This window comes from Panthera onca, chromosome B1 (genome assembly GCF_046562875.1).
Source record: "Panthera onca isolate mPanOnc1 chromosome B1, mPanOnc1 haplotype 2, whole genome shotgun sequence".
Lineage (NCBI taxonomy): Eukaryota > Metazoa > Chordata > Mammalia > Carnivora > Felidae > Panthera > Panthera onca.
The window spans coordinates 9,667,074-9,691,817 of record NC_138342.1 but is presented as its reverse complement, the minus strand read 5'-3'; the positions used below and the strand labels follow the sequence as shown (position 1 = coordinate 9,691,817).

The 24,744-nt window shown below is 42.6% G+C and overlaps 1 protein-coding gene across 5 annotated transcripts in view; it reads left to right on the top strand.

The window, feature by feature from the left end:
* The window catches only part of RAB28 (RAB28, member RAS oncogene family), a 113,915-nt gene that overhangs the window by 71,672 nt on the left and 17,499 nt on the right, over positions 1-24,744 (top strand). The window contains exons 6-8 of one of the 5 annotated variants that reach the window (XM_060655427.3): positions 2,367-2,444; positions 10,990-11,084; positions 12,310-13,232. In XM_060655427.3, the coding sequence (XP_060511410.1) occupies positions 2,367-2,444; positions 10,990-11,079 (168 nt within the window). In that variant the 3' untranslated portion in view covers positions 11,080-11,084; positions 12,310-13,232. Of the gene's footprint in view, positions 1-2,366; positions 2,445-10,989; positions 11,085-12,309; positions 21,688-24,744 lie in introns of those variants that run through there. The other 4 variants (XM_060655423.3, XM_060655425.3, XM_060655426.3 and 1 more) reach the window with 4 other exon arrangements.

Genomic DNA, 24,744 nt, shown 5'->3' with positions numbered 1-24,744 from the left:
CTTTTTTCCTAGTTTATAAGGAGTTTGAAGCCAACAGAAGACAGCTGCATACTCTTGCCACATTTACCCCTACTTGCCATGTTTGCTGCCTCTGTTCCCATATTTCCTGTCTTCTCTACGATTACTGTGGGAGACCTTCTGTGCTCCCAGGCTCAGTGTGTGTTAGTCCCATTTCTCCTTGCCTAGTGAAGAACATTGCTCAGCAGTTCTCTCTTCTTCCTACATCATTGCTTGTTTTCTGTCTACTGGATTATTCTATCTGCATATCAAATATTATGACTTCTCTTATCTTAAAGACAAGGAACTGTGGAGCCCACATCCTTCTTGAGCTCTAGCTTTCTTTCTTTCCCCTGGTTTCACTGGGATGTTTTGAAAGAGTAGCTCCCAGTTCTCTCTTTGCAGTTTTTCTTGAACAGTTGCGGTTGGACTTTCGCCCCCAGTATTTGATGCACACTACTGTTATTAAAGTCACCAGTGACCTCCTTTTTGCTTAATGCGGTGGTCAGTTCTTAGTCCTCATCTTACTGGACTCAGTTGTGGCATGTAAAATAGCTGATCACTCTCTCTTCTTTGAAATACTTTCCTCATTACCTTCCAGGATACTGCCCCTCCTGGTTCTCCTCTTCCCTTGCTAGCTACTCTCTTTCATTGCATTTTGCTGATTCCTTTTTCTCTCCAACTTCTGAATAATTGGAGTGCCCTAGGGCTCAGTCCTTAGGTATCTTTTTCTAAACTTACTCCCTTGGTCATCTCATTTAGGCTCAGGGCTTTGACCAGACCTCTTCCCTAAACTCAAGACTCATATATCCAATTGTCTGCTCAGCACCTCCACTTAGATGTCTAATAAGCAGCCCTAACTTAATTCAGGTTCAGAACTGGACTCTTGATAGTCCCTCCTAAAATCCCTCATTGTCTTCCCCAGTTCAATAAACGGCAGATCTTCTACTCTTGCTAAGGCCGAGAAAATTTTAGAATCAGTCTCAACTCCTGTCTTTCTTTTACATCCCACACCCCACATCTGTCTATTGCCAAGTCCTGTTGGCTCTACTTTCGTGATATGTGCAGGATTTGGTGACTATTTTTTACCCTCTCCTTGCTGCCACTTCGTTTTAAGCTGCCATCATCTCTTACATCAGTGTCCTTGCTGGCTTCTCTTTTTGTACCCTTGATCTTCTACTGTGAGAATACTCAATACAACCATCAGATTGACCGCATTAAAATAGAAGTCACATCAGGCCATCTTCCTATGGCTTCCATTTAACTCAGAGTAAAAGCCAAAGTCCTCCATAGCCTGCCAGATCTTGTGATTTGTATTGCCTTCATCTCTTTGCTCATTTTCTTCCACAAACCCTCTCTTTGTCTCCATTCCAACACACCAGCTTCCTTGTTTTCCTTGACTGTTGACCATCAGACTGTAATGTATAATGCTTTTTAGGATGTAAACAACATATGCCTGTTGGGTGTATGTATATCTTTTTTTTTTTATTAGAAATCAAAATTAAATTTGTTGCAATAAGTATTCAGTAAACAATCATGAGATAAGTAGGAGTAAGAATATAAGACACTTATGAAGCAAGACAAGTTATACATCATAGTGTGCGATTGGAGCCCTAGGAATCATAGTGGGCCCATTATAAGCCACATATGTATGAAAGGCTATTTATAGAAAGGTATTGTTGATTTCTATTTAGTGATAACAGTTTATTGTTCTTTTACTCTGCACTGATAAAATACAGTAGACATTACTAAGTTGTTTTGCTCAAGATATACGGAGGATTTATTGAAATCCATGAGAGCCACAAAGATTAAAGGGTTGGAAAGTAAGACCTTTTGAGATAGGCTAAACCCAGACCAAAAATGGATACAGAATTGGCAGTGAAAAACCTGGGTACTGAAGTATAGGCTAATTTATTTTCTAAAATTTTTTTTTTAACGTTTATTTATTTTTGAGACAGAGAGAGACAGAGCATGAACGGGGGAGGGTCAGAGAGAGAGGAAGACACAGAATCTGAAACAGGCTCCAGGCTCTGAGCCGTCAGCCCAGAGCCCGACGCGGGGCTTGAACTCACAAACCGCGAGATCATGACCTGAGCTGAAGTCGGACGCTTAACTGACTGAGCCACCCAGGCGCCCCTTTATGTTTAGATCAATTTAGTGAATTGTATGATTTTCAAATTATGATTCAATATTTAAAAAAATTATTACTCTTAAAATGTTAGTGTATTTGACAAAGCTATTTTTGGAATAACCTGGTACATCATATTTTTGCAATTCTTGCTGTTTATCATTTTTTAGAAAATTCAATTTATTTGAAGGAACTTAAGCATGCCTGTTTTAAATCATTTAAACCTATTTTTGTTATGTAGGTCTTCCTGTGTTTTCAGAAAGTTGCTGCTGAAATCCTTGGAATCAAGTTAAACAAAGCAGAAATAGAACAGTCACAGGTGATTATATTTGAACTTTATATTTTTAAAAAACAATTTATTTCCTAAAAGGCATTAATTTTCATCACTGACTCCCTTCACATTTATGCATTCTATGTACATATCTCTAACAGCCTTAGGAATAAATTGTGTGTGTGAATCAGTGTTTATTGTGGAAGGTGGAAGATGTGAATAATTTTGCCAAATTATGATGCCCTTCAAACTCCATTTTGTCCTAAGGTTGAGATTAATATAATACAAATTTCATCAGTGATTAAATAATGGGTTAAGATGTTGATCATATTGTTTTATACTTCCTTAAGTTCTTCCAGGATTACTGTACTATAATATTTTTTGTATTTCATATAAAATGGCAGAGATTTATCAAAGTTCAGTCTCAGCATTTACTCCATGTTTGCTTTGGTAAAACATTATGTTTTCTTTATGTCTCTGTTCTCCGTTCTTCTCTAAAACATCCCCCCCCGTAATGATATTAATTCTTGATGTTATTTTATCATTAATTTAATACACAGTTTAATGATGGTATTAATTATTGAGAATTTCTGAATTCTTTCACTATTTCTAGAAATTCTTAGACTAAGAAACAAATGTGAATACCAACAATCAAGCATTTAAAATACCACCATAATATTATGCAATTCACATGTTTGATAGAATGAAAAATCAGAGAAAGAGCCTATCATATAATGTTAAGCTTTTGGTTTGCTGAGAAGGCAACAAATAAATTACCTTTTTCCTCAATCCCCTCTGCTCTGTCCCCACCCCATACAGCTAAAAGGGTATAATTGTCCTTTTCCCTTTTTATATTTTTCTTTAATTCTTTCAGTGTTCTGTTTCTTATTTTTATGGTCACTCTGTGTGCGTGCGTGCGTGTGTGCGTGTGTGTGTGTGTGTGTGTTTTAAAACAGAGCAAATATCAATTGAAAATTGTCACGCTGATGTGGCTGTTTCTGGGATTTGATTATAATATTGAAACTGTGGAAATCTTTTATTTCTTAGCTTTCAAGACTTATTATGGTAAGGTACAGTGTTAAGATATTTTATGCCATGTAAATTGCTCTCAGACATATAAAAATAGCTACAGTTGACTCTTGAACAACACGGGAGCTAGGGGCACTGACATCACCCTCCGTAGAGTCGAAAATCCATGTGTAACTTTTGGTGTTCCCAAAACTTAACTACTAATAGCCTAGTGTTGATTGGAAGCCTTACTGATAGCATAACCAGTTGATTTTCGTATGTTATATGTATTATATACTGTATTCTTCGATAAAGTAAGCTAGAGAAAAGAAAATGTTTTTTAAGAAAATCATAAGAGGAAATACATTTATATTACTGTATTTATATAAAAAAAATCCAGTATAAGTGGACTGGTGCATTTCAAACCCAAGGTCAACTGTGCTTGGCTTTGGCCCAGGAGGATGGCTACAAGGAAGAGCAATGACCATGACTTGCTTGATTGAACGGAACTTGGCAGACTCCAGAGCTCGAATGATTTCTTCTCCTTTTTAGCTCCTTTTTTTTTGTTCTGTTTTTTAAGTTTATTTATTTATTTTGAGAGAGAGCGCACACAAGCGAACACGTGCGCATACATGCACAAGTGGGGGAGGGGCAGAGAGGGAGGGAGAGAGAGAATCCCAAACAGGTTCTGCCCTGTCAGCGAGGAGCCTGATGTAGGGCTTGATCTCACGAACCATAAGATCGTAACCTGAGCCGAGATCAAGAGTCAGATGCTTTACTGACTGAGCCACCCAGGTGCCCCTAGCTTCTCTTTCTAAATGATGTTTGTCTCTGGTTAATTAGAGAGTTCATGAGTGATTATCATATTGATCATATAGATGTGGTATAGTGGTGGGTCTAAAGAAGATTTAAAGGAATTTAGTTTCTGCCTTAAGTGAAGAAAATTATGATCATGTACTAGGCATTGTGTTACCTCATTCAACCATCTTCTTAACTCTGTGGGGCAGGCAGTATTTCATCATTTTATGGGCAGGGTATGGAAACTGTTAAGATTGAGTAACTTGATTTCACTGACCTATGATTAGGCAGTGGTGGAGGCAGGATTTGAACTCAGGGTCATTTGAGAATGACACTGCTCTATTGGAAGATTTGCTGGGCAGGTTGAAGTAGGAGGAAGAAAATGACGGAAAGAGAAGCTCGTATGGACAAGCTGAAAAGCTTAAGTTATATTTTAGAAGCAGAAGGGCAGTTTGGTTAAAATAAATGACCATTGCATTGTAGAGTGAAAGGGATTTGAAAAACGATTATGGAGATTTATGAATGCCAAGTGGATACATTTTATGTAACATGTAGATAGTAGGAAATCATTTTTTAAAGCTGGGAAATAAAATGAAAGCAGTTTTTAGGTAGGAGTAATCGAATGGCTGTGTGCACACACGTGTGTGTGAGTGTGCGTGTGTGTGAGAGTGTGTGTGGTTGGTAGGGAAAGAGATTGAAGCAAGGAGACTATACTGCCTTCATGTGATAAGGACTGGACTCAGAGAGGAAGGGAAATAATGGATGTAAGAGAGCAGAATCAACAGGGCTTGTGGATCGACTGGATGAAAGAGACAAGTCCAAGATTACTTTGCAATTTCCCTCCTAAGGGGATGGACAAAGGAGAGCCCTGGTGACTGGTGGGCCCTCCCTAGAGTGGAAGGTGTGCTGATACATCGCAGGCAGCCACTCCGGGAGAAAGTTCTCTGTACTGCCTCATCTTCACAACAGTGGTCAGTTTCAAGAAAAACTCCAGAGAGATGGACTAACTTGGGATACTTTTGAAGGCAAAGTTTTAGGGAGGCTTTAAGGTTCTTAGCTCCCTCTCAGTCACCAGAGCCAGATAGCTACTATTTTGACGTTAGAGATGGATTTAACATCTAGGCATATTTAAAAAAAAAAAAAAAATTAGTGTTTATTTATTTTTGAGAGAGAGAGAGAGCGAGAGAGCCCACCCAAGTTGGGGAGGGGCAGAGAGAGAGGGAGACACAAAATCCGAAGCAGGCTCCAGGCTCCGAGCTGCCAGCACAGAGCCCGACGTGGGGCTCAAACCCATGAACCGTGAGATCATGACCTGATCTGAAGTTGGATGCTTAACTGACTGAGCCACCCAGGCACCCCCTTTTTAAAAAAAAAAATTATTGTTTATTTTTGAGAGAGACAGAGCACAAGTGGAGGAGGGGCGGAGACAGAGGGGGACACAGAATCTGAAGCAATCTAGGCATATTTTAACTGCGGAGGTATCCAGATGTGTAAATTACATGGCTCTCTATACTTCCTGTACACCTTGTAAACCTTGTTTGTTTAGTGCACCCTGTCATCTTGTTTATTATGTGATGACATTTATTCAATCTTCAGTTTGTTGGTGGCGTTTACTTTGAATTCATTTCTTTGAGAAGGAATTCAAGTTACTAGAGCCCTCCTTTGTTGTGTTTGTCAGAATCCTTTGTGTAGGGAAGCCTCATTTTTCTTTCCTGAATCTGACGAATTTGGTGCCTTTGCCATTTAAATTACTGATTGCACAATGAATGTTTCTCAGTGGAAACATTTTTGAAAGTTTATTTTTTAAAAAGAGATTTCTAAGAACCTTACTTGCAAGCCAGCCAGCTGTGGTGAGCCCAGAGTTCTTTCTTTTTTTTTTTTAATTGAAATTTATTTGGTATATAACATTGGATAAACTTAAGGTGTATGACACATTAATTTGATACATTTACATATTGTAATATGGTTGCAGTTGTAGTGATAATTAGCACCTCTGTCACATTACATCATTATCCTTTCTTTTTAGTAGTTGGAATGATTAAGTTCTAGTGTCTTAACAAGTCTCATGATTATAATACAATACTGTTGTCTATCCTCAAGGTACTGTGCGTTTCATCTCTAGAGTCTATTTACTACTCGTTGAAAGTTTGTACCCTTAAACGGCATCTCTTTGGTCCTCCCCATCTCCTATCCCCTGGCAACTGCCATTTTATTCTCTGTTTTCACACGTTTGACTTTTTAAAATTTCACACATAAGTGATACCACACAGTGCTCGTCTGGCTGACATCTCTCATTTAGCCTAATGGGCTCAAAAGGATATCCATGTTGTTGCAAATGACAGAATGTCTTCCTTTTTCGTGGCTTAATACCACTCCATTATATATATTTTCACTACATTTTTTTTTATCCATTCATCTATTGATGGACACTTGGGTTGTTTGAGTATCTTGGGCTATTGTAAATAATGTTGCAATGAACATGGGGATGCATATACCTTTTCAAATTAGTGTTTTTCTTTGGCTAAATACCCCAAAGTGGGATTACTAACTCATATATATGGTGGTTCTGTTTTTTTAATTTTGGGGGGAACCGCCATACTGTCTTTCATAGTGGCTGTACCAATGTACGTTCCCACCAATAGTGCAGAAGGGTTCCTATTTCTCCACATCCTTACCAACATTTATCTCTTTCTTCTTGATGATGGCCATTCTAACTGGTGAGTGAGAGAGAGAGAGAGAGAGAGAGAGAGAGAGAGAGGTGGGGCATGGAGGCAAGGCAGGGTGGGAGAGCCCACGCACACTTGTTTTCTGTGTTTTTTATGCCATTTGAAGGATACCTGGGGGAATTTAGTATAACATTTGATAGTGTTTTGTATTATTTTATGGAGAAGGAGCTGGATGGTAGACTCACCAGACACATGGGAATTGATACTTTAGTAATTGAGTTTGTGACATAGGTATTTATAATCGGATTAGAGTCTTAGTTCCATTCAGTGATTATGTAAAGAGATTCTGCTATTTTAGTTCTAACCTGCATTGTTCCTCTCAGGAAGTTCTAGAAAACAAGTTACCAGCACGTTTTGCAAGCTTTGCAAGGAAGGGAAAGGGAAAAAGGGAGGAAAGAAAGGGCACACAGTTCATTAATACAGCAGACACTGTTTGATGGCCTCCTTCATGCCAGGGACCACAGCAGCGTCTGGGGATACAGAGAGAAATGCACTAAAGTCCTTGTCCTCAAGGAGCTCCCAGAATAAGCGGGGACAGACAGCTATTTAGACACTTAATGTGCACTCTGGATGCCTTTTCCACAATCCCTGATTTAAGCAATAGCTGCATTTGTATCCTTTATCTGTTCTCCGCCCTGCCCCACCCCTCCCCTCAACTCTTCTCCTGTAACATCCTGTAAAAGTTAGGACTAGTTGTTAACAGATGTCCTCATTTCCCATGTTGCTTAAGTTTTTGGTTTGTTTGTTTACAAAGTAGTCAGACCTTTAGGGGAAAGAACGAGTTTCCAATTGCTGTTCTCTAAAACGTACAGCATTTAGCTTTTCAGTAATCCATCAGATCATCTAAGAAGAAAATACATCGTCCTGTGTCTTCCTTCTTTCAGTCTGAATTGCAAGGAGGCCTTGCCATATATACTTGGTGTTAAGAGTTCTTAATACATTTTTAAGCCTTGACATTTTTCACTTGCCAGTTAATAAACTGTTGTATTTCTGTTTGGTTCGAACTTGGTAAGCATTAGTTTCTTTAAAACAAAAATTTCTCTCATGTCTGAGATACTAAACTTGCTAACAATATATGTATTCCTTATGTCCCCTCTGAGTATTTTCATACTATATATGAACTTACCTAGTATAGGACCTGGTATGTAGTAGGCATGCTCAAGACTTAACTAAAGTCAGCACATAACTGTACGACTCAAGCACTGTTTGACCCCTGGTCCTAGGGTCCCTCTCTTCAGCTGTATCTGAAAACTGATCTTCCTTAAGGAGCCATGAGGAACATAGATTCTTCTTAACCTACATGTTAATCTTTATAAATTTTTTCAACCTGTTCACAAAAACTGCCCTGGGATTCTTTTCTTATCCTGAACATCCTTGTCTTCCTTGTGAAACGTATTTACTCACTTTGTACATACTACTCTAATTCTCGGATACTGAACATTGCTTCATGGATCTCCATATCATATCCCATGTTTTTCGTTCTCTCCTCGCCTTTTAAAGTTACTTTCTCGTATGGTGTCCAGATCTAAAGGTGGGACTTTAGAGACCATGTATATAAACCTTGTGTTTTATAGACCAGGAGGTTGTGAGCACCAAAGCGGTAAAGTAACTTTCACCCAAAGTAATGAAAGCTACTGGCAGCATCTGATGGCACATTGTATGGAAGAAAAAGAAAAGTAGTTTCCTTTAAATTCCTACGGTGTGCAAAGTACTGTGCTTCAAAAAAAATGCAATATCCATGCTTTAAATGGTAATTTACAATTTTGTTCCACTTTGAGTGTTTATCCATCATGATATTCTTTAATATTTTACGTACCTGTGTTCCATGCTAGACTCTTAGGCATCTCAAAACCAGAGATTATATATTATTTATCTGAATGTCTTCGATATCTAGAATAGTGATTGGCTTTGAATGAGTGATAGTGACAGGTGTTTTAGCCTTCAGGGTATGTTTACTCCACATCCTGAACATGACAGACCATGAGTTTTACAATAGTAAATGTGTTGCTGCCGTCTGGATTAAGACACAATTACAGAATTGGCCAAATTTATCTTTAGTGTCTTCCCACGAGTCTATCCACTCCTTACACCGTATGGCCCCAGCTCCTGGGTTGCTTTCTTGCTTGCCCTCTACATAGCTACAAGTTCGTTTCCAGTATCCACTCATAAATACTCTTCGACAAATAAGGGTTAAGCTGGTGCTCTTTCCCCTTAGGGCCACTTCTTTATTTTGACTCCATTGATTCATAGCAGAGAATAATAGCAGAGTGTGCTTTGTGGCTCCACAAGTAGAAGTTGGTGTTTTGTAGGTCACATTTTCTCTGAAAACATCACTGAGTGGCTTGTAAACAAGCTGCCTACTATGAAATCACCTACCATGAAGTTTACTGCATGGAAGTTATGTTTTTCTCCTCATAGAAAGCAAAGTTTTGAATCTGCAGAGCCTTGGTCTGACTTCCAGTTCAGAAACTTCGTATAAAGCTTTATGTCGGACAGCCAATGCCTCCGAGAAAGATATTGCCTTGTTAGTTCTCCGTTAATTTGATGAAAATTAATGGTGAAAATCCAAATCATTTATGTTAGTCAATACTTCAACCAAAATGTTTTGACCACAGGTCAGTAACCTGGTTGTGTTTATAGGATAGGGTTTAAACAACATTGCGGAGGATTAATGAGTTGCTTACTGATTATGAAAATCCCTTTTCTTTATTGTAACCCATAGTTTGGCCTGAAACGGTTAGGTTTGAGGAGGTCAGATAATGGTGTTCAACGTTAATACCTCATGTGGCAGTTGGTAATGCTTCTGTTGATAGCATCAGGCCAAATGCCTAGTAAATCATGAGTCTTGTCCAGAAGTTAATGCTGCTTGCTAGAGAACTGGAGCGGAGCCCATCCAAGGCTAATGTACCAGAGCACCCTCTTTGTTTACTTTCAGTTGTTTGTCCACAGTCTCTATAAATGTCGTCACAAACAGCTGCCCAGATTAACATGCTTTTCAATATGTGTTAATAGACCCTATTATGAAGAGAGTTCTTCTGAAATCAGGTATTTGAAATCGTAAAACAAGAGAGGGTAATTTCAAGTCTACCACACTTGAGGGCATGTTTATCATACCTGCTTGTGATACGTTCTCTTCTCATCTTCAGGGTCATAGCGATCCAAACCGAGCAAACTAGTTGTGCTTTTTCACTTAACCAAACACTTAGATATTTGAAACAACAGCTCTTGGGCTTAAATATTGTATGTCAGGAGTTTTGTTTTTAAATGATAGAAAAGTATGCTTTGTGCTTGTTTACTTCTATATGGAATTTGGAAGCGTGAAGGTAAGGGTTGTGTGGGATGAGGGAATGAGCATCAAAATTAAATCTTTGACAAGGAATAGACATTATTAAATGTAAAGATCGTTGACACATGGCTTCCTCGGATTTATGCATCCTCTCCCCACCTTCAGAGAAAATTAATTACTCCTTCCCCTGTGTTCCCACAGCGTAGTATAAGTCCACTAGTAGAGCACTTATCTTGTATGACAATTAGCTGTGTACGTGTTTCTCTGCCCATTAAGTCCAGAGCTCCTTGTGAACAGAGCCTGTGAACTCCCCCGCGCATTCCCAGTACAGGATGACTGGCACAAAGAGGGGTCTTCGGTAATGTCGAAGGAGATGGAATTAAGTACTTTCACTGCGCTTAAGCATAGAAAAGCCCTGTAATTCCTTGCTGTCCTCTGAAATTCTGGGCACTACGTATATTATGTGTAACTGTGACACCAAAAATGGAACTCACAGCTCGTCTGGGAGGGTCAGTAGCCATGTCTATTTCAATAACTAAATAGAGTTGCAAAGAATTACGTTTCCTGGGTCTTTGTTCATTTTCTTTCCTTTTATATGCATATATTCTGCTGTTCTTTTGTGACGTGTTGAAAGTTATGTGTGTATTTCTTTTTCTCCTTTGATGCCCCCTTCTATTATCATCATTGAACATACTTTCCATTTTTTTCTTTCTTTCTTTCTTTCTTTTTGTTTTTCTTTCTTCCTCATCTTGTTTGTATCGTACGGAATTGGCAGCATATTGTCAGGGCAGAAATAGTGAAGTACCCGGAAGAAGATAATCAACGTACCAACTCTGCTCAGAGTAGAATCTGTTCAGTACAGTAGTGCAGGTATTAATGGGTAAATGATTGCAATTTGGGGGAGGAGGGCGGGAGAACTAGCGGTTGCTATCTTGTTCTTTATTCTGAAGTTCAAATGATTATTGTACATTATTGGGAATTAATATTGTGTGAGTCCTGTTTTAGAACTTTGGAAAATTGATTCTTTGCCAGGACACCGACAAATTAAACAAGGAATTGGAACAAATTAAAATAACATTTCGGTTACTTTCAAACATATTTGTCTTTATAGTTGTGTTTATTGCATGTGCAGTGAAGTGGAGAATTGAGACAGTTATTTCATTATTCACTCCTTCCCATTTTTCCTGAAGTAACGTGGTAATCAAAAGAGTATTTTTAAAATTTGCCTTGAATTACCTTTCTTTGTCTGCTCGTGTGTGCAGACTTAGTAATAGAGTTGAGAACAGTAAAGGAGCTGTTTTAATTTAAATTATTACTTAGGGCATAATTGCTAAATTCATCATTGAAGATATTCCTTGAAGTGTGGGTTAGAGGGATGGAAAGAAGAGTTAAAAGTGTCTTTTGGTTTAAATTATTTTAAAAACACAAATCTGAGGTAATCTTCTAAATTTTTCTTTCTGTATTTTGTTAGAAACATTATTCATAGCCCAATAGTGAGCTCTTTGGAAGTAAGTTAGGGATTTGGGAGGAAAGTTTTAAAAATTGGGCTGCTCAAAACATTTCTCCTTTATATGTGACTCCTATTTAACATTTACACATTTTCTTACTAACTCACAAATTGCTGCAAACATTCTAAAAAAGTTACGGCTGGAAATAATGTCTATTTAAATATTAATAAATAACGACATTTTTACTTCGAAATTATGAGGTCTTACCTATGAATTAAAATATGCTGAATGATTAATTTTAATTCTTTTGCCTTAAATTATAAGGCATGTTGATTTGTCAATTTTTTATTAGACTTTTGGTGACCTCAAGTTAGCGTCATGAAACCAGGGAAGACTCGGCAAGGGAATTAATATTCCATCCTTAAAAAACAAAAAACAAAAAACAAAAACCCACATCCCTCTCTCCCCACCGTCTGAGCTCTACATGAGTTTGTTCTCTGATTGATTCTTTTAATATCCGCTCCGGCTTCATTTATGATGTCTGTCATCAGGAGTTCACCAGAGTTCAGAAAATAAAAATATACTTTAAGGAGCTCTTTCTAAATGTTCTGATGTCCTGATAATGACTCTGTTTTCTTTTATGACAGAGAGTGGTGAAGGCAGATATTGTAAACTACAACCAGGAGCCCATGTCAAGAACTGTTAACCCTCCTAGGAGCTCTATGTGTGCAGTTCAGTGAGCACAGCTTGCTTTTGTCCCCGTAGTCCTGGCTGCCCCTCGCCTCTGTGTGGGCCCGGCGCCTCTGGAAGCTTGTGTTCTCCGTGGCCATCTCTGTTGTTCAGTTAACGCTTTCCTCTCAGCTCCCTCAGTCGGCCGCAGGCCGCTCCCTGGCCCGGACGGAATTCCACTTCTGGACGGCACACTTGGAATCCGAAATGGCCCTTCTCTGGACTTAGACGGCTTCACTGGAAAAGAATAATGTTGGTCCTCTTTACGTTCTCCCTTCTCTCTCACCTGATGTAAACTTTTTTAGACAAATCTCAAAACTCCACGAGTCTTGGTCAGCAGCCAGGATTTGGCCACGGCACGGTTTCATTCTCTTCTCTGAACTCCTACCTGGCAAAGTACGCGTCAGAGTGCAAACATTTAAACAAGTAACGTATTTTATCTACAGATACTTCAGAAGGCATTCTTTTGCTATCTCTTGTGAGTGAAAATATCTAAAGTTGTATCCACCTGAAAATGCTTGAAATAAAGCTCTAATAGATCTATTTTTTTCATTTTTTAAAAAAAGGCCTAAATGGTTTCTATAGTAGCTATAGCTCACAGAGTAGTGAGTATTCGATATTGTATTTTTATTACTGTATCATGCTCATGGTATATTGTGTACTACTCAGGTTAGATGGCTTTGTGAATTTGGAGAACTGTCCAGCTGGTGCTGCACGCGGACGTGGTCCGGCGACCGTGCAAGAGCCCTCCCAGGACGCGTCACGACTGCTGTTGGATCATTGTGGGTCGGACTGTCCCTGATGTTCAGACGTTCTTCTGCAAATAAACTCATTCCAGTTACTTTTCGTGGGGGTGTTTTTCCTTCTGCCGTTTGCCTTGTAGTGACAGTAAACGGTGTGTTCGGGTACTGGATGAGCGATCACGTCGCGTTTCCTAAGCGTTCGGTCACTTCGAATTGTTAGGTTGTTCCGTTGGACGGATTCGGGTCCAGACCCTGCAGCCTGGCAACGTCAGGGGCTCCACCCTCCACCCGTCTGCCTTTCCTCCTGCCGCCGGCCTGTGCCCTGCCCGCCTGCGCACAGGCCGAGCGCGGGCTCGCCCCTGTGTGCTTCTGGAGGCCCTGCCCTCCCGTCTTGAGGTCCAGGTCCCTCTGCCTGGCCTCCCTCCCGCTCCAGATGTCTGCCTCCTGCCAGCCGGCCTCAGGCACTGTGAGGGCCTGGCTCTGTTTCTCTCAGGCCCGGCTGTGTGGTGTTTTTCGTACTGAGGCACGGTGTCTGGCGTAGTGCTTGCTTCGTATTCGCCACACGGAGACAGGCACGGATGCCGCCCCGCCACGAAGCTGGCCCTCGTCTGCACGGCCCACATTCCGCGTGAGCGCCTCTTGGATGGCCGTTCCCCCTTCCCACCTTGAATCGTGGTCACTTGCGTCCTTGTGTTTTATTGCTTACGAAGCCATGAGCCTGTGGAAGGACAGTCCAGGTCTGTCCCGGGAGTGTCTAGCGGGGGTGGGGGGGTGCCTCTCTCGGGGGAGACTTACTGCCACAAGTACGCGCAGAAGTCTTGGACACCTAGTTTTAACAGCTGTAAGGGATTTTTAGAAAACTTGTTCTTTCGTATCCTGTGTGGTTGAGGAAACTGAAGTTTGGAGAGAAGAAGGAGCTTTCCCAGAGGTCATGGGATCAAAGCTAGACCCAATAGGAAACCTGTCTCGAGGCCAGGGTGACCCTTTCTCAAGAGTGATTTGAAGTTGAAGAAATTTAAAAAAATCGTGACTTCTGTAGTCCTCAGGCAACAAGTCCGCTTTCTCAACGGTGGTTTCTTTGTTTTTTATTTTCTAGCAATTAAGCAGCCTTTTCAGCCTTGCAAGGCAATAAGCCCTTCAAGGTATTTCATTTTATCCTTCCCTTCAGCCTCTCCTACCATGCTGGCCAGGCTTCGACGGAGACTGTATTCTCCCTATGTTCCTCAGGAGAATAGAAGTTTGAATAAAAGAGAGCTCAACTCTCAAGGATCTTACAATCTAATAGGAGAAATGTTTGTTGTTGCTGCTGTTGTAAAAGCTGTGATTAAATCTACTATTAAACTAAACTTGCCCAAGACGGTACGTTCAGCAGGAGATGAAGCCATGCTCCTGCGGTCATTTTGTGTTGTTTTACGTCCGTGTGAAAACTGGAAGATTTTTCACAGTTTTTTTTTTTTTTTTTTTTTTCCCCTAATCCAATTACTGCAGCACTAAAAGGTATGACTTGAAAAATATATATGATTGTACAAGCTCAGTGCTGCACGCATTCTAGCAAAGGCAGAGAGAAGTTACGAAAGGTCTGTGATCACACCAAAGCACTTTAGTTGTATGTTTATAAAGTTAGAGCACCGAAGGGGACTGAGCTGGAGCAGGAGGGAGAATGGTCTTTGTAGGGTTCGCTTTGTCCTGGACATTTTCAGGCACTTGTCACATGAGCTATTTTTTTTTTTTTTTTTAATTTTTTTCTCACATCAGTCTGCAACATGAGTATCATTGCCCTCATTTTACACACGAGGACCCCAAAGCTGAGAGGGAGTGGTTATAACCAATTCCCTCCTTGAGTACATGGTAAAGCCAGGATCCGCACAAACCATTTCTGAGACAGGATGGACAAGGCTGGGTATTGATTTTGGCTGCCTTCCATTTGTGCAGATCACAAAGCTGACCTCCTTGTGGGGAGTTGACCCGGCCTGAGTGTCTCGAGAAGTAGTGATGTCCACCACTGGTCCCTCCACCTTTGCACACCGACCACCTAGACCACTAGTATCGTCCAAAGAGGCTGGTGGCGATTAAGTTTGCCCTCTATCCCTGACTTGAGGACAGAAAGTGTGCCCCCCACCCCCACCCTGCGCCTTTGGTCCCATCGGTTTTGTCTTCCCCAGCTAAGCTTGACCCATCATTGAGAGCCTTTTGGCCCAAGGAGAGCAGGCACAGCGAGCATGCAGTGTAACATATGGCCAAAGCAGATTTCTGAATTCCATATTACAATTTTCCCCATACCTCGGGTTTTATTTTTGAAAGAAAAAAGTAGGATTCGTGCTTATTTTACTTTGACTGTTACCTCTCCTGTCTACAGTTTTTAATTTAAAAAATTACAAGTCTTTCCGTCTAGTTTTAGGCACTTCGTCTCCTGAAGACACATGCTATAAAGTTTCAAACGCATTGTGGTCACTTCTGTTGCTTATTGAACTTTCAAAAAACACAAAAGTTTTCAGCCAGAACTGGTCATTGGATGCTGCCTTTCAAGTGCACCCTCTATTATGTGTGGCAAACCGCTCTGGAGTGGTTTTTGGAGTGGCCCAAAGAACTCCTGCGACTGCTTTATTATTCCAGGAGGAGGTAAGCCAGGGCCCTTTAAAGTCGATCGCTGAAACAATGTGATGGAGCATAATAATTTGTGTGTCAAATTTAAAACTAGAGAAGTTTTCTGGCCATCGCCCAGGCTAGTGATTGCTGTAATGTTGGCCATCCTGGAAGACCGTTGTAAGACTCAAAGGCCGCGGAAACGCAGACCTACCGAGCATTGTGGTAGACATCTGTTCACTGCCTCCCCAGCAGCCACGCCACCACACCTCCCACAGTATTCCCTGGTTGCCTGGTGGAGCCCTCCTCCATTTCCAGTCACTCAAAGCCCTAGGAGTGGATCCTCACTGGCTCGAACCCATTAGGATATTAATTTTTCCTGGCCTCGGGGATTGGCTCAGATATGAGTGGATAACTCCATGAAAGTTAATGAAACTGGAGGGGACATTTGCTGAGGTTTCGGAAAGAGAAAAGAGAAGAAAAAAGTTTCCATCCCCTGAGGTTTCCAGATGACTCTTTGCCCACTGGACTTGAATGAGCAAGGCTATGGCCCCGAGCAGCCATGGCAGCTGTCTTGAGAACACAGAGCCGGGGGGCTGCCCAGGTACGGAGCTGATGTCAAGGGAGCAGAGGTGACGAGCGGGAGGGTCCCAGTCCCTGAAGCGGAGCCCCGGATCCAGCCATGCCACAGATTGTTTTAACAGCGTGACTCAGTTTCCTTTCTCATTTCAGCTACTGTTGATTTATTCTTTTCTTAATTCTTACATAAGCAACTGTTAGGTACCGGGGCCTTTGCTTGGAACCAAAGACAGGGGTGAACATGATCTGTGTTTTGTTCTCAAGACCTTAGTCCAGGCACATGTACGACTCTTCAAAGTGTAATGACCCTGTTGAATGCCTCAGTGAAGCCAATATAGGAAGATGTGGCTTAGCAGTGTGTGTGGCAAAATAAGGATTTCAGATAACAGGAATCAGAGTCAACGGTGGGAAATAATCACCTTCAAAAGCTAATGTTACCTTAGGCTACATTAATGCCAAGAGAGTTTGTTCTCAAGGTGGTTTGTGCATACAGATCATCCAGAGGATCTTGATCCAGGAGACCCCAGGTGGGGTGGTTCAAGGTTCTGCATTTCAACAAGCTCCTAAATGGTACTTCATGCTGCAGGCTTTTGGATTACACTTCGCACTGTAAGGAATTAGACCATGCCTGCAGCATTTTCCCCCTTCCCAGTACCCCTCTTTAAGAGGATGACAGGGCATGTTCTGATAATGGTGAGGGGATCCGGTGTCCTAGGAAACAGTTGAAGGAAGACAGTATGCTTAATATGGAAAAGGGAAGGCCTCAGAGAGACTCTGATCACACTCTCTAAGTAGGTGAAACACTGTAGTTTAGAAAAAGATGAATCTTCTACTGTAGAACCTATAGGACCTCAGAAGTAGGATGGGTAGGCAGAAGCTATAGAAAGATTTCAGTCCAGGTCAAGAAAGAACCTTGCAAACAGCTGCTTCCCAAAGAAGACATTGCTCTGTGGAGTGTGCCACATTGCAGGGCTGCAAATTCGTGGGCCATCAGGGACTAGGTAGGTAAATGAATGAATAAAGAATGATTAAGAATGTATGACAGTAGGGAGTGGGTATTAAGCTGGGGTGCTCTGTCTAAAGCCATTCCAATCCCAATTTTTAAGTTCTATCTGCCCAATAAAACCTAGGTATAGACAGGGCCACTTCTAACCCATCATAGAATTGTTGGGCCAATTGGACAAACAAAATGTTCCTTTCTCAAGTCACTTTGCTTCCGTCCTAAAGAAAGTTGCCACACTATTTTGTTAGAACAAGGCATTTTACTGTGCTGGAAAATGGGTGATAAATCTACTATACTTGTGATCTGAATGGCAGCCTATGGGTGTGGTGCATTCAGTCCTTTGGTGGCCGGATTGCCACCCTTGTGACTGTAAACCTTAGTGTCTGGATGTAAAACTGATGGAATTAGGAGGGAGAATTATTTGTCAAACTTCTACTTAGCAAAACCCTGGTGTTCATACTGGGCCCTAGGGACATGCGCTGCCCAGGGATGCGTTCTGTGCCCTCAGGTTACCAGGGCGTCATGGCATCCTGGGTGTCAGGAGAGAAGCCGTGCTGATAAACAGTGTGAGGGGCGCTGAGGGTAAGTAAATTCTGTCTGGACGGCGTGAGGGAGCGGTCAGGACAGATCTGATAGGGGAGGTGAGGCTTGGACTGACAGCCTGGCCTGGGGCACCCTCCCTCCCAACACCATCAGCCCGGGGAAGTGAACCTTTCTGTAGAGTGGGGCCTTTGGGCCGAGCTCAGAACCGCATACATTCCATTCTGTCTGGTCCTTCATCGCATCAGTTTTCCACCCCAGAGAGCTGGAACCGAGAGGAAAGGCAGACTATTTGTTTTAAAGTGCTGTTTCCAAGTTGTGCTGAATGCTCCTGGGCCTCCCACACTGTAGATTGAAGTGAGGCTCAGGGCTGGAGGTTGGGCTGGAGGGGCAGACGTCACCGGTACTGTGCACAGGCCAGCTCAGTGAGCCACCGTCACCTAATCCTGGTGACCTGGCCGCCTCAGTCCTTAACTAACCTGAATCCACAGGCGGCACGTGGCTAGGACTCCTAGCTACCGTATCTCATCCCCTGATGCCCGGATTGCTCCAACGGCCTGCTTCCTGCAGAGACCTCCACAATGTGCTGCACACAGCTGTGAGAATGAACTTGACCCATGGGTCTCAATTAAGTTACTCTTGTTCCAAACTCCTCAGTGGCTCCCCATGGCCTCTTCCACGAGAGGACAGTGACCTCCTCAGCCTGACATTCAGAACCTCTGACTGCCTCCCCATGCTTGCTTCTGTGACATCCGTTCGTCTTCAACTCTGGTGACTGCTTCATTCTAGCAAGTGGTCCCCCTCCTCTGGGTCTCCACTGGGATCTTCTCAGTGGAAAGAGAGACCCTGAAGAGGCAAGTTAGAAAACCCGTGGCTTCTGCTGGCTCAACAACCAATGGGCTGTGTGATGAGTGGCACCACTTGACGTCTCCAGGCCCAGTTTCCTGGGACCCATTTGTGAAGCACGGTGCTGTTTGCTCTTTGTCGTCACCATGGCGCATTATGGATGCAGAGCAGGTATATTGAGCTCTTTGTAGACATCTTCTCAGTGCCCTGTGTGGTAACCAGCCTTTCAGATGGCCCCATGACCATCGCCTCCTGGTATTCACATCCTGTGTTCTCCCCTCCTGTGCCGAATCGGGGCTAACCCATGTGACCCGTAGAATACTGCAGACGTGATGGGAGTTCAAGAGGCAGTACAGCCTCCACCGTGGTCCCTCGAGTTGTTCCTTCTGAGGGAAGACAGACACCATGCCACGAGGACGCTCAAGCAGCAGTGTGGGGAAGGCCACTGTGAGAAGACCTCCCACCCGCAGTTAACCGCCCCTTGCCAGCTTGGGAGTGAATCCTCTGGCTTTTCATTTGGCTGCAGCCTCACCAGAGACCCTGTGCTAGAAGCACCCAGCTGAGGTGTCTCCAAAGTCCACAGAAACTAGGAGAGATAATAAGTCATTAATGTTGTTTTAGGCCACTAACTCTTGGGACAATTTGCTTCACAGTGCTGGGTGACCAATACTGTGGGTATTTGTATTCTCTCTGACAGATGGAGAAACTAAGGCTTAGGGCAGTTTAATAACTTGTTGGAGGAGGTTGTACAGTTGGGGAATGATGGAACAGGGATCCAAACACAGGTCTGCTGGGCTCAGAAGCCTGACTTTTTTCTTTTTGAATTAATTTATTCTTTCCACCTAATGTGGGCCTCGAACACACAACCCCAAGATCAAGAGTCACGTGCTCCTCCAGCTGAGCCAGCCAGATACCCCAGAAGCCTGACTTCTTAGGTATTGTGTGATACTCCTTACTTATTAGCATCCCTGTGGCTGATTCACAGTACGTGCTTATTAAGCAATTTCAAATGAATGAACAAACTTCTTTCATGACTGAACATTTAAGTGGATTGCATGTATAGATATATTAAAAATAATGAATATTTGCAATCTCCATTAAGTCAGGTTGGAGTTTCTTATTGCCTAAGACTAAGTTTAGTCTCCAAATGAAAAGACCTCTGTCATTTTTCTGATTATATGGATATTCTAAAATACTCATGCACTGTTGGTGGGAATGTAAATGGATGCAGCCACTGTGGAAAATAGTATGGAGGTTCCTCAAAAAATTAAAAATAGAACAAGAATGTAATCCAATAATTCCACTTCTGGGTATTTTTCTGAAGAAAACAAAAACACTAATTTGAAAAGGTATATGTGACCCTATGTTCACTGCATCATAATTTACAACACCCAAGATCTGGAAACCAGCCAATGTCCAGTCGATGGATGAATGGATAAAAATGTGCTATGTATATATGTACATGCAGTGGAACATTAGCTGTAAAAAAAGGATGAGGTCTTGTCATTTGTGACAGACCTACGGGGTCCTATGCTAAATGAAATAAGTCAGACAGAGAAAGACAAATACCATATGATTTCACTTTTGTGTGGGATCTAAAAAAAACAAGTGAACAAAACAAAATAGAAACGGACTCTTAGGTGCAGAGAATAAGCTAGTGGTCGCCAGAGGGGAAGGGGGTGACAGGATGGGATAAATAGGTGAAGGGGATTGGTAGGTACAGACTTGCAGTTATAAAATAAATAAGTCGTGGGGATGGAACGTACAGCATAGGAAATACAGTCAATAGTGTAATAATTTTGTATGGTGACCGATAGTAACTAGACCTGTCATGGTGATCATTTCATTGTGTATAAAAATATCAAATTGCTATCTCGTACACCTGAAACTACTATAATATTGTATACCAATGGTAATTTTAAAAAAATATGAATAACTTTCCTATTTCTCAGCAATAAGCATTAGATGACTTTTCAAATCAGTGGGGAAAGGGTGTATCACTCAACAAGTAATATTAGGAAAACTAGCCAGCAGTAAGGAATAAGTATAAACCTGGATCCCTGCCTCACAGCACAAGTCCACTCATATAAGGTAGAATTTTAAGAATTATTTTAACATACTGTAAAATGCTTAATACAGAGGAAAATAAAGAGGTTACAATCATCCCTGCCCTGCTCATTATCGTTGACATTTTGATGAAAAGCCGATTCTAGATCTCTCTGTGCATCAGTCCACAAGTCCAGAGGCTATACTAATAATGAGCTGCATTACATTAAATAACTCGCTTTGCGATGTATGTTTTTCGCTAAGTGCTATCATAGGTAAACATCCATAACATAAACACACATCATTTTTAATGGCTTCCTGGTCTTTGAGTGGATAATCCAATAACTTATGTAATCATTCCTCTATCTATGGACATTTGTTGTTTTCCCAAGTTCTCACTGTTACTGGAAACTATGCTTTGTTGAGCATCCTATGTATAACTTTCTGTATTTGCCTTTATGTTATTATCCACGGACTAGATTTCCAGAAGTAGGAGTCTGGCTCAAAGGGTATTTTGAAAACAATTTTATATTCTCATAAATTTTGCCAAACCGCGTTTCAGAAATACTGTACCACTTTTTCTGCTAATGCCAGGTGACACTGTCCACTTCCCCATGACCTTGGCAACATCAGAGTACGATGAGTTCCTCGTGTAAATGTAGCGGGTTCACTGACCTGCCTAGTGCCCTCCACAGCACGGGTGTGGACGGACTTTCATCAACAACCGTGAGCAAAGGCAGATATGGTCTGTGTGCGACAGCGAGGACTCACGTCTACAGGAATGCTTCCCTGCTGCCTCTATTTCTGTCCTAAGTGTTTTAGTATGTCAGATTGTTCCTTGTATACCCAGTAAATATCCTTAGAAAGCTTTCATTCTGAATCGTTTATCCTAACTCGAGTTGTATAAAATCACGGCACGCAAGTGGCTTTATTAAAACAAAAATAGCCAGCCTTCCGTAGAAGGAGCCTTTGTTTCCTTGTTTCTCTCTGCCTTCCTCTGAAGTCTTAGTCCTCCCTGGCCGCAACCCCTGCCATCCGGCAGAACTTACTAAGCCCTCGAGCCCCTGTCTTGTACATGGAAGGGAATCCTGCAGCTTTTCATGGGACCGCGGCCCCAGCAGAGACCCCGGGCCCAAGCGCCCGGCCAGCTCTGAGCAAAGTAGGAGCACCGAGCCGTCCCACGGCCAAGTCTCTCCTGTTCACTCCTCTTCCGACCTTGAGCTCTCCTTGTCTGAGCCACTCGCCAGCTGTGTGACCTTGGGCAAATTCCTCCACCCCTGTCAGGCTCCATTTTCTTCATCCACAGCGAGTTTGGTACATGCCGTCCGTGGTTCCCAAACCTGGCTGATTGTCAGAATTACCTGAGCGGCTTCACAAAATACCAATTCTGGGGCTCGACCTCAGCTGCAGGGCCCTGGATTCTGTTTGGAAATCATCAGACAGGGGCGCCTGGGTGGCAGAGTCGGCTGAGTATCTGACTTCGGCTCAGGTACTGGTCTCATGGTTCGTGGGTTCGAGCCCTGCGTCGGGCTCTGTGCTGACAGCTTGGAGCCTGGAGCCTGCTTTGGATTCTGTGTTCCCTCTCTGCCCCTCCCCTACTAATTCTCTCTCTCTCTCTCAAAAATAAATATTAAAAAAAAAAAAAAAAAAGGAAAGCACTGGACAAACTCATCTCTCAGTGTATCTACTGCTCCCTTATGTGACCCAGAACATACTGCCAGTTTTGAAGCCTCAATCTGCAAATCTGTAAAATGGAATGATAATCATGGTGACTGTCCTAGGAGCTTCTTCGGGCTGACGTGAGACCCTAATCATGGGAGGCAGGACTTCAAAAACTTACAACAATTCCAAACAAGCATGTGAACTGTTGGTCTTTTCTGTGTGCTTTTCTTGTGCAACTTGGGAGTCCAGTTTTGGCCCCCCTTGTTACGGATAGGCAATCTGCTGAGGCCCCTCTTTGGCTTCTCCCACCAGCAGATTAGATTCCCTTGAAATCTCCTCATTTGTTTCTAATTTGGGGACGGGGGCGGGGGGTGTGGATTGTCTCCTCCTGGCTTCCCAAAGACTCTTGGCCGTTGAACCAGCTTAACCATTTCCTCTCACCGCACCCCACCCCCTGCTCTGTCGCTTGTTCTTATCCTCTGACACTTTCTCAGATTTGTCTTCCAAATTGGCAGGTGGCCCGCTAACGGATTGGCTAGCTGCCCTGTGTTTGGGTCAGGGTGGAGGAAGATGCCATCGAAGCTGAGTGAACCAAGATGTGCACCCCATCCCACACCTCCTTCCCCAACCGAGAACGGGGGGGACCTAGCCTGGCTCATCTTTGGAGGCTCACTCCCGAAGACAGTGGAAGATGAGGGAAGGTAGAGGGAAGACATCAGAGGTTTACTGAGTAGCTGCTCTGCACCAGGTACCGCGCTCGGCACTTTGTACGTATATTTCGTAACAGGCGGCCTTTCTATCGCATCTGCTTTGCCAGGCAGTATTACATAGGCCATCTGGTTTAATCCTCATCCCAGGCCCACAGTGGCAGTTGTGACTGTCATCTTACCAGAAAGCAGAGACTCAATGGAGCGATGGGTCCTTGTCCAATATCACGCTGTCAGTAAGAGGCAGGACCAGGATTTGAGCCCGCCTCTTAGTGACTCCAGTCTGTCCCACCCAACGGCAATGGAGTTCATTCACGCTCCACATTTAGCCTTTCCATTTCCAGGGACATGCTTGAACCTGGAATGGGGTTTCTCTTAAGTTTTTGGAGCCAAAATTATTTTAATTTTATGGCTAGGAAAAATGTAAACTTACATTTTCAGCAGACCAGAGATGATAAAGTATGCATTTGTCAAATAAAATTCTTTGCTGTGATAAAGTAAATCATTCCTTGGCCTTGTAAAAAATGAGACCTCACTTGAACTGTTTTCACTTCAGCCTTTGCTAATATTTCTGTTATCTCCATTAGGGATTACAATGATGAATGCCTTTTATTCGCGTCGTTAAGCACTTCAGCGAATGTGTGAACACACAGGGCATCATAAGTCATAGGGAAATGAAACAACATGGTCTCCTGGAAAGAAGGAAAGTCTCGAGAGTCTGACAGATCGGGGCGGGCATTCTGCCCCCTGCCACTCTCTAGCTATGCAAACTTGGTCAAATTCCTCAGCTTCTCTGGGTCTCAGTTGCCTAATGTGTAACACATAGATAATACTTATCTCACTGGGTAATTTTAAGGATGGAATGAAATGACATACTTCAGGCACTTCGCACAGTTTCTGGCATGAAGTAAGTGCATAATAAATGTCAGGGTTATTATTGGAACAGCTCTCAAGGTAACTAGTTATTTAATGACACGCCCCGGGGCTCACGTTAGTTATTAGTCTTTTGGGCAGCAAGACTGGGTCTCACTAGGCTTACTGTCTGGGGGGGCCCAGCTGCTGATGTCCTTCTGTGCCTGTTAGAAATGGCTCAGGCAGTAGGCAGGGGAAGCTCATTAGTGGGTATGTCTGTGGAGATCTTTTTGGCTGCAAGTAATGGAACATTTAACTTCAAGTGTCTTAGACAATTAAGAATATTAATCGCCTCTTACCACACGTATTCTCAGGGTAAGCTGATTCCAGGATTGTTGAACAAAGCTGCTCAAAGATGCCACCAAGTTCCCAGATGCTTTCCTTCTTGTCTTTGCCATTCTTAGCCTGTTGGTGGTTAGGCTGGCTACCTCATGGTCCCAAAATGGCTGCAACAACTCCAGGCTTTTATGTCTTTATACTGCAAAACCCAGGGGTCAGAAAGAGGAAAGGGGATCCATCTTGTCTTCATGTCTCCTTTAAAGAAAGATGAAAAATTTCCCCAAAGCCCCACCTCCCAGAAGACTTCTCATTGGTCAGGATTTTATCAAATGCTCATCCCAGACCAGTGGTAGGGGGAATGGTTAGGGCCGGTGACTCTCAATTCTGGCAGAGAGTGAATTGGGAAGTCTTTAAAATACGTTCAGGTGTCTAGGTTATGCCCTTAGAGATTGA